General features: G+C 41.8%; 1 protein-coding gene across 6 annotated transcripts in view; it reads left to right on the forward strand.

Moving 5' to 3' along the window:
• UXS1 (UDP-glucuronate decarboxylase 1) overlaps positions 1–871 on the forward strand; it is a 95280-nt gene extending 94409 nt beyond the window's left edge. For 4 of the 6 annotated variants that reach the window (XM_042931852.1, XM_042931854.1, XM_042931855.1 and 1 more), the window contains one exon: positions 8–295. In XM_042931852.1, the coding sequence (XP_042787786.1) occupies positions 8–139 (132 nt within the window). In that variant the 3' untranslated portion in view covers positions 140–295. Of the gene's footprint in view, positions 1–7 lie in introns of all 6 variants that reach the window. The other 2 variants (XM_042931850.1, XM_042931851.1) reach the window with 1 other exon arrangement.
• Positions 872–16904: the final 16033 nt, after the last annotated feature.

Here is a 16904-nt window from a genome sequence, read left to right on the forward strand (position 1 = left end):
TAAACAGGTCCCGCTGGAGGAAGGTTTAAACAAAGCTATCCACTACTTCCGCAAAGAACTTGAGTACCAGGCAAATAATCAATACATCCCCAAACCAAAGCCCGCAAGGATAAAAAAAGGACGGACACGCCATAACTGAAAACCTCACTTCTCGGGACGGGAGACTCCCTGTTTCACACTTGATGGGATGTATTTTTTTTCTTTTCTTCTTCTTCTTTTTTTTTTTTTAAAGGAAAGACTTAAAACAGGTGTCATGAAGAACAAACTGGAATTTCATTCTGAAGCTTGCTTTAAAGAAATGGATGTGCCTAAAAACTCCCCTCAAAAAACTGCAAATTTTGCCTTGCACTTTTTAAAATCTGTCTTTTTATGTAAAATAGCGTAGATGCATCTTTGCGTATTTTCACGTTTTTTATCTTGCTACGAGAGCATATGTTGTGACTGTCGTTGACAGTTTTATTTACTGGTTTCTTTGTGAAGCTGAAAAGGAACATTAAATGGGGTGAAAATGCCAATTTTATTTATAAAAGTGGGTACTTATAAATGAGACGTTGTACTATGCATAAAGAAAAAAAAAGCAAACTTAAGCAGTGTTGTCAGTTGGGTGGCACACCGGCATTTATTCCTCAGGCGGATAAAAGAATTCTGTTTGAGGGCTTTATGTTTCTTTTAATTCAGAATTTTTCCAAGGTCTCGTTTTTAGTTGCAAACTTGACTTTGAAATACTTCTGTTGGTTATCACGATCAAGGATATTCAGAATCACTACTGTGTTGTGCTGCGTATTTGGGGTGGGGGTGGGGGGACAAAGTTAACGTATTCTTGGTTAACGGTGGTTAAATATATGCTATTTTAATAAAATATTGAAACCCACTTGTAGTTCTAAAGATTGGCTTTCTGCTTTGCATGTGTATTATTGAATTGCTAAGAAAAATACTGTAGGGGGGCACCTGGGTGGCTCAGTCGGTTAAGCATCCGACTCTTGATTTCAGCTCAGGTCATGATCTCACAGTTCATGGGTTCAAGCCCCGAGTTGGGATCGGTGCGGACAGCAAGGAGTCTGCTCAGGATTCTCTCTCTCCCTCTATGCCCCCTCCCCGACTCGGCCTTCCTCTCTCTGTCTCTCTGTCTCTCTGTCTCTCTGTCTCTCTCAAAGTAAAAGAAGAAGAAAAATACTGCAGAATTTAGAGGAAAAATCTGAAAACAACCGGGTTGGTACATGTAATTTGATGAGTGGATATTAAGAACTGCTAAGCTAGCAGGGCTGAATGTGCGTAGCATGCTAACTGCAGTGTGGAGAGATCTCAGCGTTCACCCAGGGTCTGAGTCTGCACGTGTCCCTCTCTGGGCAGCACAGACCAGATGGAGAAAAAGCAGTGCTCTTTGTTGTACGATCTGCAAGCGAGGCTCATTGAGTGAAAACTTTGAGAGCTTTTGCTTTTGTTAAGAATTCTTTCAAGCTTTGGGGCACCTGGGTGGCTCAGTCGGTTAAGCAACCGACTTTGGCTCAGGTCATGATCTCACGGTTCATGAGTTCAATCCCCACATCAAGCTCTGTGCTGACAGCTCAGAGCCTTGAGCCTGCTTCGGATTCTGTGTCTCCCTCTCTGTCTGCCCCTCCCCTGCTCACACTCTGTCTCACTTTCTCAAAAAATAAACGTTAAAAAAAATTTGGGGGGGGGGGTGCCTGAGTGGCTCAGTCGCTTGGGCATCTGGCTTCTGCTCAGGTCATGATCTTGCGGTTTGTGGGTTCAAGCCCCACGTCGGGCTCTGTGCTGACAGCTCAGAGCCTGGAGCCTGCTTTGGATTCTGTGTCTCCTTCTCTGTCCACCTCTCCCCCACTTGTGCTCTATCAAAAATAAATATAAAAAAAAAATTTTTTTTTAAAGAATTCTTTCAAGGTTTAGCATTAGGATTTTTTGTTGTTATTCCTTTTAAAACAAATGGAAGAACAATGCAGGAAGTTAGAGCGACTGCACTTTCCAAGCCAGGTGGCTCTGCATGAGCAGGCAGAATGCTTGTTTCCACAGCTAACCCCGGAAAGCCAGACTCTCCTGCCCTTCAAAAGCACTTAGGGATTTTTTTTTCTTAATTGGACATGTTTTTCCCACCGACTCTTGGAGGCCAGGCTAAGGAAGCTGTGGTTCTGTTTCATTTGTCATGCTAATCCCCAGAAGGCTCCTGGAGCTGAGGATCATTGCTAGAATGGACCGTGTGTCAAGGAGAAAGAGAGGATTCAGAGAAGGTTTCTTATTTCAGTTGTCATTATTTTGGCCTGAAATGTGCGATACACCTTTTCCTGGACAGAGGTGAACAGCTGAGAGGTTTGAGAGCCGCTAATGGTGATCCCAGACATGAAGAGCAAACAGAGTCCTGGAGTGAACTTCTGTAGACCTAAAGTGGGCAGTACAGTTTGGGGGTACCCAAAAGCCTTGGGTGCACAATTCTCTTACCTTGTTATTTGCTTGTGTCTAGAATTCTGGAATTCTTTTGACTTCTGTCCCCATGATTTTCATAAAAATTTTCAGGAAACGAGAAAGAAGGGGATGAGGGATCATGTCTGATTCCCCCTAAGGAAAAGGGTCATGCATCCAGGGAAATAATGTAAGCTTTGGATTGAGCATATGAAGGTCCCAGAGAGAGAAGAAAGTGGTATTGAGGGAGCCTGGAGAGGGACAGGGGAGTGGGTAGTGATGATGCCCCTACGTGTCAGGATCAGCTCCTGACCTGGGCATCAGTGCTGGGGCACAACTCCTCTTCCTTCTGTGACAATGGGCTCAAGCAAGGTGCACATCACAGAATCAAAACTTACTGGTTTTCAGCTACACGCTCTTAGATACTGATCCTGGCCCACTGTCCCCAGTTAGACTCTCGCAGCAGCCTGGTTACCACTCCATGAGCCCTGGTGGCATCTTTAGTCACGACATTGGTGCTGCATGGGCTGCCTCTCTGAGGGTTCTGGGCTGGACTATGAGCTTGACTTCATCCTCAATTCCAAAGTTGTATTGAGTGAAATGCTGGTCTGGCCATGGAGTGACTTACCATTTAGCCTCATAAGGGCGACGGGGAGATCTGGGAGCTTTTCAGTGATTTCCTGGGGCAGAGGAGCTGTGGGTTTCAATTTGCATATACAGGTGATTTCTGTGTATTAACTAGACTTTCTGTGGCTGATCGTTCTATCTGATAGGGAGTTGAAAAACTGCATTGCCCTGAGAACTGTTTACTATATGGAGGAAGGGACACACACTGCTTCAAAGACTCCAGTAGGGCTTTGTTCTAATTACCAAGATTGACCCACCTGTTTCCTCTGTCTTAAAAATTCTTGACTGTGTCCTATTTGTACCTTAGGCACATTAGGAATCAGGGTCATTTTTTTATCTACAGCTGTGCTGAGGGAAGGAAAAAAGAAGGTTTTACTATCAAAAATCTCTTTTTTTTTTTTTTCTCCTTTTAGGCGGGAAGGTGTCTAGTGGGGGCCGGCATGATTTCCCATTCTCCAGGTCAGTTAGGCTCTGAGATAACCCCAGCAGGTTACCCTGGTTGACTAGTGTCTCTCGAGGGCAGGTCTTGTTAGGGACAACTGGGTACTCTGGTGTACTCCACAAACAGTTCCTTCCTCTCGCCTGAGCACACCAGGAGCATGAAGTGTTTCTCCGCTCTTTGCCGAGAGAACCAGGTGGAACTAGAGATAAAACACAAAACCGCGGGTCCCCCTGTGACCGGCTCCCCCTGGGCTTCTAAACCAAGCCTTGTCCACACTGAGCCTCCAGTAGTTTGTGCGTCACAGTTCAGACTTCACTCCCATGGTCCTTGTTCGCTCAGAGCTTGCTATCCTGCTAAGTTGTGATTCTGTATGTTCTCCAGTCTCCAGTTTGGGGGAAAGCACTTTGCCCTGTGACCTCACTACTCTGTTGAATGTAAGAAGAATTGGTGGTGGTTCCAGTTTTGCTTCTTAGCAGTTGGGACGGAGGAGTGACCTGCAAGCTCCTTCCACGGCGGGCGCGTGCAAGAACTTTAACGGTGTTTGAAAGTCTTGCTGTCTGGGTACACTTTGAATTTTGTGTTGCTGTGTTTGTTAAGATATATTTCGTTCAGAATGAAACTAATGTGATGTGATCTACAGACCCGGGATGCAGGAGGCGGAAGATTCACTGGCTTTACCATTTGCCAGCCACAGAAGGTGAGTTTTTAAAGAAAAGAAGATAAAAATGCAAGGGAAAGACTTCTGTTTCCAAGAATGGAGTAGATAAGACTTTCCCTTTTCTTCCCAGGAAGCACAATTTAAAATTCTGGACATTATATATAAATCAAACACAGGAAGGCTTAGGAAATGGATAGAAGAAAGCAGACAACTGCATACCTCAGTACCTGAGGAAGGTCACAGTGGTGTTATGTGTGGACTTGTGTCCCTTCAAAAATTTACATGTTGAATCCCTAATCCCCTGGACCTCAGAATGCAGGAGATAAAGTCTTTAAAGAGATTATTATGTTAAAAATGAGATCTTTAGGATGGACCCTAATCCAGTCTGATTGATGACTTGTGAGGAGGAAATTTAGACATCTGTGTGCATGTGCACAGGAAAGACCGTATGAGGACACAGCCAGAAGGCAGTCATCTGCAAGCTAAGGAGAGAGGCCTCATGAGAAACCAAATCTACTGACACCTTAGCCTTGGGCTTGCAGCCTCCAGAACTGTGAGAAAATAAGTGTCTGCTGTTTAAGCGCCCAGTGTCCAGTGTTTGTTATGGCGACCCTAGGAAACTAATACAAGTAGGGAGTTCCCTGGATTTTCTTCTTGCCTCATACATCCCCGAATGGAGAAGCCACAAGCCAGAAATGCCAGTGGACACAGTCAAAGCCCCTCAAACCTGTTCGCTGTAACAAATGTACCAGGAAAGGGGCAGCCTAGTAAGGCAGAAAACTTTCAAACAATAATGGATCTACTCCAGCCGAATACCACGTGAGAAAATTGTAGCTCAATCCTGTTTCTGCCATTAAAGGCCAAGTTGGGCCTGGAGTTTCCCTTGCCTGGCTGTGACAAGATGCCTCAGCCAGCCCCCCACCCCCACACCTCTCCCTGGTGGTATCCCGGAAGGCCTTGTGGGAGCTAGGGACTAGACAGCCCGATATGGGACTCGCATCTCTGATGGCTGGTAATGACCCCATCTGTATGATGTAAGACCACATGGGGGTCATGGACTTCCACCTCCACCCAGTAGTATTGATGTGTCCTTTTCATTTGCCACTGGGGTGGTGTCAGAGGCCTTGTGGCGAGTCAGGACTTTCAGCTCTTTGATCAGTAGTTACAAAGCAACCCCAGTGGGGACCACTTGGGCAGCAGTAATGAAGTGCCCCTTCCCCTTCTGGCCTGAATGTCATCCGTGGAGACCCAGTGAGGAGCCTGGACCTCCACCCCCACCAGGTAGTAAAGAGCAGTGCTCCCTCTTACTCACAGGAGCAGTATCAGAGGAGACCTGCCAAGGCCCAGAGTTTTCTCTTAGAATATTGACCAGGTGTCCATGGAAAATCATGTCACCCCAAGAACCAAGATCAAACTGAGTAAGAGAAGACAACAGATGTTAGCATTATCTGACAAATATTTAACTTCTATGTATCTTTAGTTTTTGTTTACTGTGAATTATTTTGAATTGTAGTCGACACAATGCTACATAGTTTGAAGTGTACAAAATAGTGATTTGGCAATTCTGTATGTCGCACTATGCTCACAAGTGTAGCTACCATCTGCCACCATACAATGGACACTACTTCAATGCCATTGACTATATTACTGATGCTGTACCTCTCTCATCCCCATCTGATAAGTATTTTAAAGCAGGCATCAAGAAAATACTTCAGCAAGCAATTACAAACATGCTTGGAACATGGAAAATGGAAAATCTCAGCAAAGAGGAGATATGAAGAATGAAATGGAACTTGTAGAAGTGAAAAATAAAATAATGAAAATAAAAAGCTCTGTGGATGGATTCAAGAGCAGAGTGGAGAGGACAAAGGGAAGACACCATGAACTTGAAAATGAAACGGTAGAAATTACCCAGTCTGAAAAAGAGAATAGACCAAAAAAAAAAAAAGGTGTATGGAAGTATCACAAAAAATCGGTCATGTCATTGGAGTACCAGGAGAGGAGAGGGAGATGGAACTGAAAAAAATACTCCAAGAAAAAGAACTGACAATTTCCTAAAGTTGGCAAAGCAACATAAGCCAACAGATTCAAAATGCTAAGCGAACCCCAAATAAGAAAACCCAAAGAAGTCCATGCCAAGACACGTAATACTCAAACTGAAAAACTAAAGCCAAAGTAAAACAATCTCAAAGGCAGCCAAAGGGACAAGACACATTGCCTTGGGGGCAAAACAGAATGACCGGGGAATTTCTAATCAGAAACCATGAGCCCATGAATAAGTGGCACATTTTCTAAGTGTTGGAAGAAAAGAACTGTCAATCCAGTGAAAATGCCCTTCAGAAATGGAGGGGAAAGTACGACATTCTCCTCTGAAGGAAAACTATGAGGTGTTTTCACAGCAGACCCACCCTAAAAGCACGACTAAAGTAGAATTCTTTAAACAAAAAGGAAATGACAAAAGATGGAAACTTGGGATATCAGGCAGGAGGGAAGAACATGAAAAGAGCAAAAATAAGAGAAAATGTAATAGGTTTTCCTTCTCTTAACGTTTTCTAAATTATGTTTGATGGTTGAAGGAAAAATTATAACACTCTTGTGGTTTTCAATTAATTTAAAGGAAATAAGGCAATTGTGTATAAATGCTGGAAGGTAAAAACCTTCCATATTTTACTCAAACTGGTGAAAGTTGATGCCAGTAGATTTTGAGAAGTCGTGTGTACATACAATGTAATGTGTAGAGCAACTCCTGAAAGAGATATACTCAAATGAAAAAATAGAGTTGTAAAAAAAAAAAAAAAATGTGTGACCCACAGGAAGATGGGAAAAAGGAAACAAACAAGTAGGAAAAAAAAAAAAAAAGGCAGATTTAAGCCTTAATATGATAATTACATTAAACGAAAATGGCCAATCACACCAATTAGGAGACATCGAGAGAATATAAGGGAATACTAGGTACAACTCAGTATGTAAATTTGACAACTTAGATGAAATAGACCAATTCCTGGAAAAACACAAACTAACACAACTTACCCAATATGGGATCTGTTACTTGAATAGTCGTATAAGATAGAATTCATAATTAGCCTCCTGAAAAATCTCCAGGCCCAGAAGGATTCACTGGAGAATTCTACCAAATACTTAAGTCACATCGATTCTACACAATCTTTTCCAGCAACTAGAAGAGGAAGGAACACTTCCCAATTTGTTTTATGAAGTCAGTGTTACCCTGACATCAGAACCAGACAAAGAGGGGAGCCTGGGTGGCTTAGTTGGTTAAGCATCCAACTTCAGCTCAGGTCATGATCTCATGGTTCATGAGTTGAAGGCCCACATCAGACTCTCTGCTGTCAGCACAGAACCCGCTTCGGATCCTCTGTCCACCTCTCTCTTTGCCCCTTCCCTGCTCATTCTCTATCTCTCTAAATAAATAAATAAAAACCTAAAAAAAAAAAAAAAAAAAAAAGGCAAAGACAGTACCAAAAAAAGGACAACTACAGACCGATATCTCTCATGAGTATAGGTGCAAAATTTTTTAAATTTAACTTTTAGGTGCAAAGATTTTAAATAAAATGTTAGCAAATTGAATTAACAACATATAAAAAGAACTGTGTACCAGGACCAAGTGGAACTTATTGCAGGGATACAAGGCTAGTACAGTATTTGAAAACCCTGATCAATATATTCCACCATGAAGGAAAACAAATCCCATGATCATGTCACATGACGCTGAAAGATCTAATCATGTTAAGCATTCCAGCTATACCATGGTCTGTGCTTGATGCCCTGTGCTGTCTTTCTGACAAAACTTGAATTTGAAAGACTACTTTAAAAAAAATTTTTTTTTAAGTTTATTCATTTTTGAGAGAGAGAGTGTGTGATCAGGGGAGGGGCAGAGAGAGAGTGACAGACAGAATCCAAAGCAGGCTCCAGACTCCGAGCTCTCAGCCCAGAGTCCGATGCGGGGCTCAAACCGCGAGATCATGACCTGAGCTGAAGTCAGACACTTAACCGACTGAGCCACCCAGGCACCCTGAAAGATTACTTTTAAATAAAGGGAGGAAAATGTGATAGGCACCGAAAAGGATTAAATAGGAATCAGTAGCTAAAAAGGGAATTTCAGTAATCAAGTATTAATGAAATAAAACTCGTTGAAGATATTAAAAAAAAATAAGTGAAGGTGATAACACCCGATTTTCCTACTTTAAAGGTGATAGTGAGGTTGCAGTGACGTAATATACAGATGGGAGAAGGAAATGATGATGATTGTGTTTATACTTCCCACAACAGAACCGTGTCTGAGTCAGCGGCCAGCTGGAAAGATCATAGATGGACAATTAGTCAAAATCATCATTCCTAGCTCCACAGGTCAAATGGCAGGAGGTAAAATTCATCTGTCGTCAGTGCAATAAAGACCCACTCATCAGCGTTCTTATCAGCACTTGGGCTTCTTTAATGTTAGATGCTTACCATGTTCTATGTCACATTTGCTGGTCTGTTTTCACAAGATTTGTTTCTCAGCAAAAAGAGAAAAGAAACTGGAAATCAGAAAGGAATAGGATGAGAAAGAGCTCAATTAAAAGCAACAAAAAACTAGCCATGAATTACAGGCAGCGCCCACCACACATCCTTTATGACAGAGTCCACTCTACACGGTTTTTTTCCCCCGGAGCTACTACATCCGCCTCTTGGGCTGCTTCTCAGCTTTTTCATAATGCTGGTGGTCACAGCAGTGGCGCTGCTTGTTTTTGTCTGCCCTCTCCCCAGGCCATCTTACATTAGCGAAGCTAGGTATTTATTTACAAGAAAAGAAATGAACTTTCAAGGGAACAACGCAGCTCTTTATAAATCCCGATTCCCTGGAGGTATCTTCCTGTTTTTCCCTCATTGCTACACTGTGATGTAGAGGCAGGGTAGATCACAGACTACTAGAGCCTTTATTGAGTGGCCTGTAGCCTGAATGGAGTGAATCTTTTAGCTGTAACATGTCTGCCATTATCTAGTCTTGCCTATGCGCCTTAGGTGTATGTACTATTAGTTTTATCAGAGAAAAAGGCTTAGTCAGGGTTTCAGAGGAATCAGGTGCTAGATCTCTTCACAGAGGCTCAGCAGGGATGGAGAAGTGAGTTGCCGTTGTATGAGAATCACCACTGAGTATTTCAGGATCTCAGACTTTAAGGAACTTTAATCTTCGAACGCAGAATTTGCAGTAAACAATCTTGTCAAAATGTTCACTCACCCTGCTGGAAGCACTTAACCTCGTGAAGCATCCCATTCTACGTTTGGAATTTTGAGCTGAAATTGGGTTCTGGTTGTGCCCTTTGGGCTCTCCAAGAACGAGACAAAGACTTGTTTCTTTTGACAGCTCTTCAGATGTTTGAAAATGAGCAGTCCAGTCACTCCGGGCATTTTATCCCTAGCATAGATTCCTGGGATGATCTGGTCATATTCCCCCAGATGCTGTCTACTCAATGTTTAAAAACATGGGGCAGAGGAAGAGGGGGAGAGCAATGTCTGTGCACGTGTCATCCTTCCATTTTCAATCTTTGTATCTTTTTACAACGGCATTCCCCATCCCCCTTTGTTGAAGCTGTATATGAAAATAATTGGTTTATAAAATCCTGGAGATTTTATAAAAGAAGACCGTATTTCTTGATTTGAAAAGAATTATGTGGTATGATTTGGAAAGCACATGGCCAAGGGCCTCTGACCAAGCTTGAAAAAGCTTCCCACCCAGCCTGGCCTTAAGTTCTCATCCTTGATCATGTGAGCTTCTGCTCAGAAGGCAGCTGTCATTGGACGAGTGGGAAAAAAGTTAGTTCACCATTTCCGGTCTGAGAACAGGTTCAGAAAACCAAAGGCCCATGAGGCACACCTTGGAGAAAGGAGGTGGACATTGCCATGGGGGAAATTGGGGGTAGGGACATGGGGATAAGCAAATGTAAGGTGGTGCATGTCCTGAGGAGGAAGGAGAGAGATCATTTGATATGGGAAGGACCCCCAAATCTGAGTTGTATTCCTGTTCTGTTCCTGTTTCACTTTGTATCTTAGGAGGTGTCTGTCCTTCAGCCCTTCTGGCCATTTTCCCCATTTGTAGAAATGAGACTAGATCAACTTTTCCCTTCCCAAATGCAGTCAAGCTCAATCCAACCCATACTAAAGAATAGTTACTCTGATGGGCTCTGTGCTAGGCTCTGAGTGAGCAAGAGATAGTTATGCCGTGTGTCCTGGCATTTCCAGTCCAGCAGAGACCAAGAGGTTTATCAGATAATGGCCCATGTGACAATATTCTCTAGGAAGGTGCTATATCTCATCACTGTAGCAGAGCCTGTGTGAGGAAGCTGACCTGGAAGAACTGGGGAGGGGAGAGGACAACAGTGAACACTGAAGGAAGTCTGGGAGTTACCCAGGCAAAAGAGGGAGAGAGAACCTTCCAGAAGGAGGGAGTCGATGGCACACTCAAAGGATGGAAAGGCTGGAGTGGCTGAATCAGAGCAAGAGGGAGTGACAGGAGGAGGCTAAAGGGAGAGGCGGGGACCAGACCTCCTAGGACGACTCATGTATTTTCACCTTTAACCTAAGAACAATTGGGAACTTTTACTCTGGATATACTACAGGAATTGGAGTGGAAACCCCCTTTTTTAAAATTTTTTTTTTTTGAGAGAGAGAGCACATGCCAGCAGGGGAGAGGGGCAGAGGGAGTGAGACAGACAATCCTAAGCAAGCCCCACGCTCAGTGTGGACCCCAATGTGGGGCTTGATGCCATGACCCCAGGATCATGACCTGAGCCGAAATCAAGAGTCAGATGCCCAACCGGCTGAGCAACCCAGGAACCCCTGGAAATACCTTTTAATAAACAGTTTCATGAATTTGAATGGGGAAAGATCTTATGTTCTTTGTTTTTACTCTCCCCAGCTCAAATGTAGACTTTTCTTTAATTATAAGTATAGGCAGCAAACTGCAATAGTCTTTGCTCTTACCTGGGACTTTGTCATGCGTACAAATCAGATATGCCATCACATTATACGTGTTATGAATATCTCAGAATAATTTCACTACTTGTTTTGTCTACCTGGCACCAGATCTTCTTACTCATAGCACAAGGAAGCACCCTTATTACTATATCACAAATTTGTCTTTTAAAATGTTGGTAAATTTTGGTGCACCTGGCTGGCTTGGTTGGTTGAGCATCCGACTTCAGCTCTGGTCATGATCTCGTGGTTCGTGAGTTCAAGCCCCACATCACACTCACTACTGTCAGCCTGTAATTGTACAGCCCACTTCAGGTCCTCTGTCCCCCTCCCCTGCTGTGCTTTCTCCCCAAAATAAATATTTAAAGTGTTGGTAACTTTTTTAATATAATTGGTTTCATTTTTAATCCTATATATTTTACTTACTAAAAGCATTATGCTTCAGAGATTCCTAGACATACACAAAAAAGTGAGGAACGTCTGATAGGAAGTAAATGACCAAATAGGGGACACCTGGGTGGCTCAGTCAGTTAAGTGTCCCCCTTTGGCTCAGGTCATGATCTCACTGTTTGTAAGTTTGAGCCCCACATCAGCTCTCTGCTGTCAATGTGAAGCCTGCTTCAGATCCTCTGTCCCCCTCTCTCTCTGCCCCCCCTTCTCAAATATAAATAAAAACTCAAAAAGTAATATATGTATATAAATGAAGTGAATGACCAAATAGGAGTTCTGTTTCTAGTAGTATGACAGATTAGATAACCTAAATATATCTCCAATAAGGGCAAATAAAGTGCTGAATATCATAATAAAAAACAATCTTTCTAGGTGTTATCTCCTAATGATACAAGAGTAAGGAATCCACCTGGATGGATAAACAAATAAACCCATCACACTGAAGTGGGCAGTGAAGATGCTTCTTTCAGAGAGCTGGGTAGGGGTGGGTGGGTAGGTTGGGAGAGAGCATCCATGAAAATCTTAACCCCAAGGTGTCCCCATGTGGTCTATAAATCCACAAGTGGAGAATTTAATCTACAGTGGTCCCTGTTTGGTAAGACTCCACCTGTCCCTGCCTCTGCACCCAAGGCCACTCGTAAAGGGAGACGCAAGGGCCACATGGACGAATTCAGCTTAAATCAGGCATCAAATATTTCCCAACCAAATAAAGCTCTAAATAAAATGAGCAGGGATTAGGCATTACATGGAATCAAGGAGATGACATTATGGGTGAAAAACAATGGATAGATGGCAGGGTCGTAACAGATCCACAAAGGCTTCTTCAGATACTGGAGAGAACAAACAATATAAAAAGAAGTTTCATACATTTAAGGAAATAAAAGAGAAACTTGAAAATCTGAGCAGATAACAAGAGACATAGCTAAGCATATTTGAAAAAGGAAGGGAAAATGTAAGTGAAGTTTATATACTTGAGTAACATTTTGGGAAGAAATCATAGAATGGGGAAGAAGTGACATTCAAAGAAGTATTGCGAGAATTTTCCATATTTGTTTAAAGATGCTGACCGTCAGATTAAAAAGCCCAATACACCCTAAGCAGTGTAAATATATATAGACCTAGCTGTGGGAGATAGCAGACAAGCTATAAAAGACCCTTGGAGGGACAGTGTCACTCAGAGAGAAGTGATAGGTAAGTAGCAAAATTTGTAACGTCAACAGTAGAAACCATAAGACAGTAAGAATCATCTCAAAGTACTAATTAAATAACCAAAAATTCTGTACCAAGTGAAACAGGGGAAAATGCCAAACTTGAGAGTTTACCACCCAATGACCCTCACTAAATGGATCCTGAAAGATTTCATTCAAATCGAAGGAAAATGACCTCAGGTACGTGGTCTGAGTTGCAAGGAGAAATAATGAACCAAGATAACTATGTGACAGTCTAAACAAATTAATGACTACATATGAAACAAAGATAATCTGTGGGGAAAATAAAGAAGGCTAAATTTAAAATGCCAAGTTACAACCGCTCAGAAGTTGGGAGAGGAGATTGGAGAATAAGGTTTTGCAAGGTCCTTGTTTGTCCAGGAGAAGCTATATGGCTACCGAGCGCCTGTCGTGTTGTCAAATATGCATTAAATAGAGCAAACACGAATAGAATAGAGCCACTGTATACCTTCAAAAGAAATACAAGGAAAAGACTCTACCAAGGAAAACAAAACAGTCCAAAGGAAGGCAAGAAAAGAGGAATAAGAATGCAGGAACAGATGAAATGGAATGAGTCAGAAGTCCAAACTGTGATGTTAGAAATAAAACCAAATTGCTCATCACATTAAGAGTAAGTGAAATAGGGGCGCCTGGGTGATTCAGTTGGTTAAGTGTCCGACTCTTAGCTCAGCTCAGGTTATCATCTCAGAGTGTGTAGGATCGAGCCCTGCAGTGAGCTCTGCTCTGATAGCTTGGAGCCTGCTTGGGATTCTCTCACTCTCTCTCTCTCTCTCTCTGGCACCCCCCACCGCCGCCTCTCTCATTTTCTGCCCCTCCCCCCTCTCAGAATAAATGAATGAACTTAAAAATAGAGTATGTGGACTAAATTCTCCTGTTAAGGCCTTAATAGTCACACCATATTTTAAAAACAAAACAAATGTCTGCTATTTATTCTTTACAAAAGACACACATAAAGCACACACAAAAAAAGGCTGAACTATGGAAAAGATATACCAGGCAGTTAGTAACCAAAGGGAGGCAAATATAGTTATCTTAATATCAAAGGAGAATTCAGGCAAAAAGCACTACTAGAAATAAGAAATTTGCTGCATAATGAGCAACGATTCCATTCACTAGGAAGATGCATTGAAATGTGTGGATACCATGCAAACTTGTGTATAGCCTCCTATGAAGCCAGAATGACAGAATTAAAGGAAAACCCTTTTGAATCCATCATCATAGTACACATTAACACATTTGGCAGTAATCAGTAGATCAAACAGACCAAAAAAAAAAAAAATCAGTAAGAAAATAGAAAATGTGAAGAGTACAACTACCCAGCTTGAGCTAATGGACCTGATTTCATCTGATGTCTGGAAAAGACACGCATAGAACACTTGCTGGGGTTGACACACTGGACCATACAACTGGCCTCAGTATAGTTCCAAGGATCAGGATCTGACCATAGTTGTTTTTTTTTTTTTTTTTTCCAATTGTTTACCACAATGCAATTAAGTTAGAAAACAAAGCCAATACGATAATTAGAAAAATCCATTCACTTGGAAATTTAATAACACTTGTAATCAACTTAAGGGTCAAAGGAGAAAATATAATTGAAATGAGATGATGTCATCTTTTCTTAACTTTTCACATCAAACTCATGGGATACAGTTCTTGGAAGGAAACTATTAAATGCCTTCAAAAAAAATAAGGCTGAAAATAGAGCTGAGATCTAATATAAATCAAAGTCCCACAGATGCAGAAGGAAGGAAATTAAGAGAACAGAAATTCACAAAGTAGAGAAACATACAAAAGAACAGATCAACAAAGCAAAATCTTTATGCTTGAAAAGACGGTTCATTTTTTAAAAAGGCACAAATGGAATGGAAATGAAAAAAAAATAGCAAAACCACAGATACTACAGAGAAAAGCAGTAAAAGGATAATAAGAACAACTCTCAATACTTCAGAACTTTGATATAATGGGTGACTACCTAGAAAGATGGAATTTAACAAAACAGATCCAAGGAGAAACATAAAGTCAGAATAATGTTTTACCTGTAAAAAAAAAAAAATGCAATCAATAGGAAGCAATTTTACCATGAAGAAAACACCAAATTCAAATGGCTTTATCTGAATGCTACCATTCAGGAAACAAATCATTCCATTCCTACACAGAATAAGAAAGAAATCAGCTCATTTTAAGAGGGCAGAATAACCGTGATACCTAAACTGACAAAAACATCCAGAAGAAAACACTAAGGCCAACCTTCCTCATGAACATGGATATAAGAATTCTGAACATATATCCAACCAGAATTCAACAATAAATAAAAAGAATTCACGATCAAGTGAGGTTTCACCCCAGGGATTCAATTGATTAATATTAGACTTTTGTTAACAGAATTCACCACATTAATTAATAGATTAAAAAGGAAAAGTTATATCATCTCAACAGATAAGGAAAATAGAATTTGACATCCATTCATGACATTTAGAACTTTTCTTAGGATACTTTTAAAGCCAGCACGATAAATAGGAAACTCCATTTCCTTAAATTTCCTTAATTTTATAGACATCTACCAAAATCATCCAGCAAGCATGGAGAAGCGTGGCAAGGTCAGGAACGAAGCTGAGATGGCCTCTCCATCACCCTTCCCTCCCTCCTCTTTAATTGTGCTGGGTTTGAACCAGCCTAATAGTAGACAAGAAGAAGAAACACGCTTAAAGGGTGAGAATGTAAAACAGGACAGCCACTGTGAAAAATATGTATGGCAGTCCCTCAAAAAATTAAACAATTACCATATGATCCAATAATTCCACTTCCGGGCATACACCCAAAAGAATTGAAAGCAGGCACACGAGAGCTATGTGCACGGGCATCATGCACAGCAGACAAAAGAGGGGAGTAACCCAGGCGTCTGTTCACTAACAAATGAATGGATAAATCAAATGGGGTACAAACCTACCTTGGAACATCGTTTATCCTTAAATAGGAGGGAAATTCTGACACATGGTACAACATGGATGAATTTTGATGACATTATGCTAAGTGAAATAAGCCAGACACAAAAGAACACTGTATGATTCCACGTCAGTGAAGTACCAAAGTCACCATATTCGGAGACAGAAAAGACAATGGGGGCTGCCAGGAGCTGGCGGCGGAGGAGGTGGGGTGGGGGGGTGGAGTGGGGGATGGGGAGTTAGTGCTCAATGGGGACAGAATTTCAGTTCGGGAAGATGGAAATGTTCTGGAGACAGGTGTGGTGATGGTTGCCCAATAATGTGAAAGCACTTAATGCCACTGAGCTATACACCTAAAAATGGTAAAAACAGTAAATTGTATATTATGAATAGTTTACCAAATTTTTAAAAAATCGTAAGGATGCCAAAGGAAGACATAAAGTTATGAAAACAAAATTTATATGTGGGTGTTATGAGTGCCCATATATACCACTCTCCTGAAGCCCGTTGTTTGTTTATCTTTAGTTATGGTTTGTGAATGGAGATGTAGTCCAGGGACTATATACAAAATTATCATTTTTCTGAGAAAGAACGAAAAGCTTCCATTAGACTGTCAGAGGGGTCTGTGACACACAAAAGTCTAAGAGCCATTCTGAGTGCCCGCCGCAGCACAGAGGTCATCACACAGGCCGTGACCAGATTCCCTCCATCAGTAATGTCTCCGGACAGCATCCCCTCACCTCACCATCCTGCCCCCATCTCCCTCCTTCTTTCCTCTCCTCACCTCCACAGCACTTTTCTCTTTTATTCACACTCTGGTTGCTTATTTACTTATTTTTAATGAGAGAGAGAGAGAGAGAGAGCACAAGCAGGGGAGGGGCAGAGAGAGAGAGAGAGAGAGGGAGACACAGAATCTGAAGCAGGCTCCAGGCTCTGAGCTGTCAGTGCAGAGCCTTGCAGGGGGCTTGAACCAACTAACCAAGAGATCATGACCTGAGCCTAACTCGGAGGCTTAACGGACTGAGCCACCCAGGCACCCCTCATTCACTCTGGTTGCTTAAATATGAAGTGAAGTATATTCTTAAATATTTCTTGAATTCATTGGCTAAGCTTTAATTCTTTTAAGAGAAATGAGGCCATGACTTCACCCAAACTTCAGCCTTTTTTCTATTACC

This window comes from Panthera leo, chromosome A3, assembly GCF_018350215.1.
Source record: "Panthera leo isolate Ple1 chromosome A3, P.leo_Ple1_pat1.1, whole genome shotgun sequence".
Classification (NCBI taxonomy): Eukaryota; Metazoa; Chordata; class Mammalia; order Carnivora; family Felidae; genus Panthera; species Panthera leo.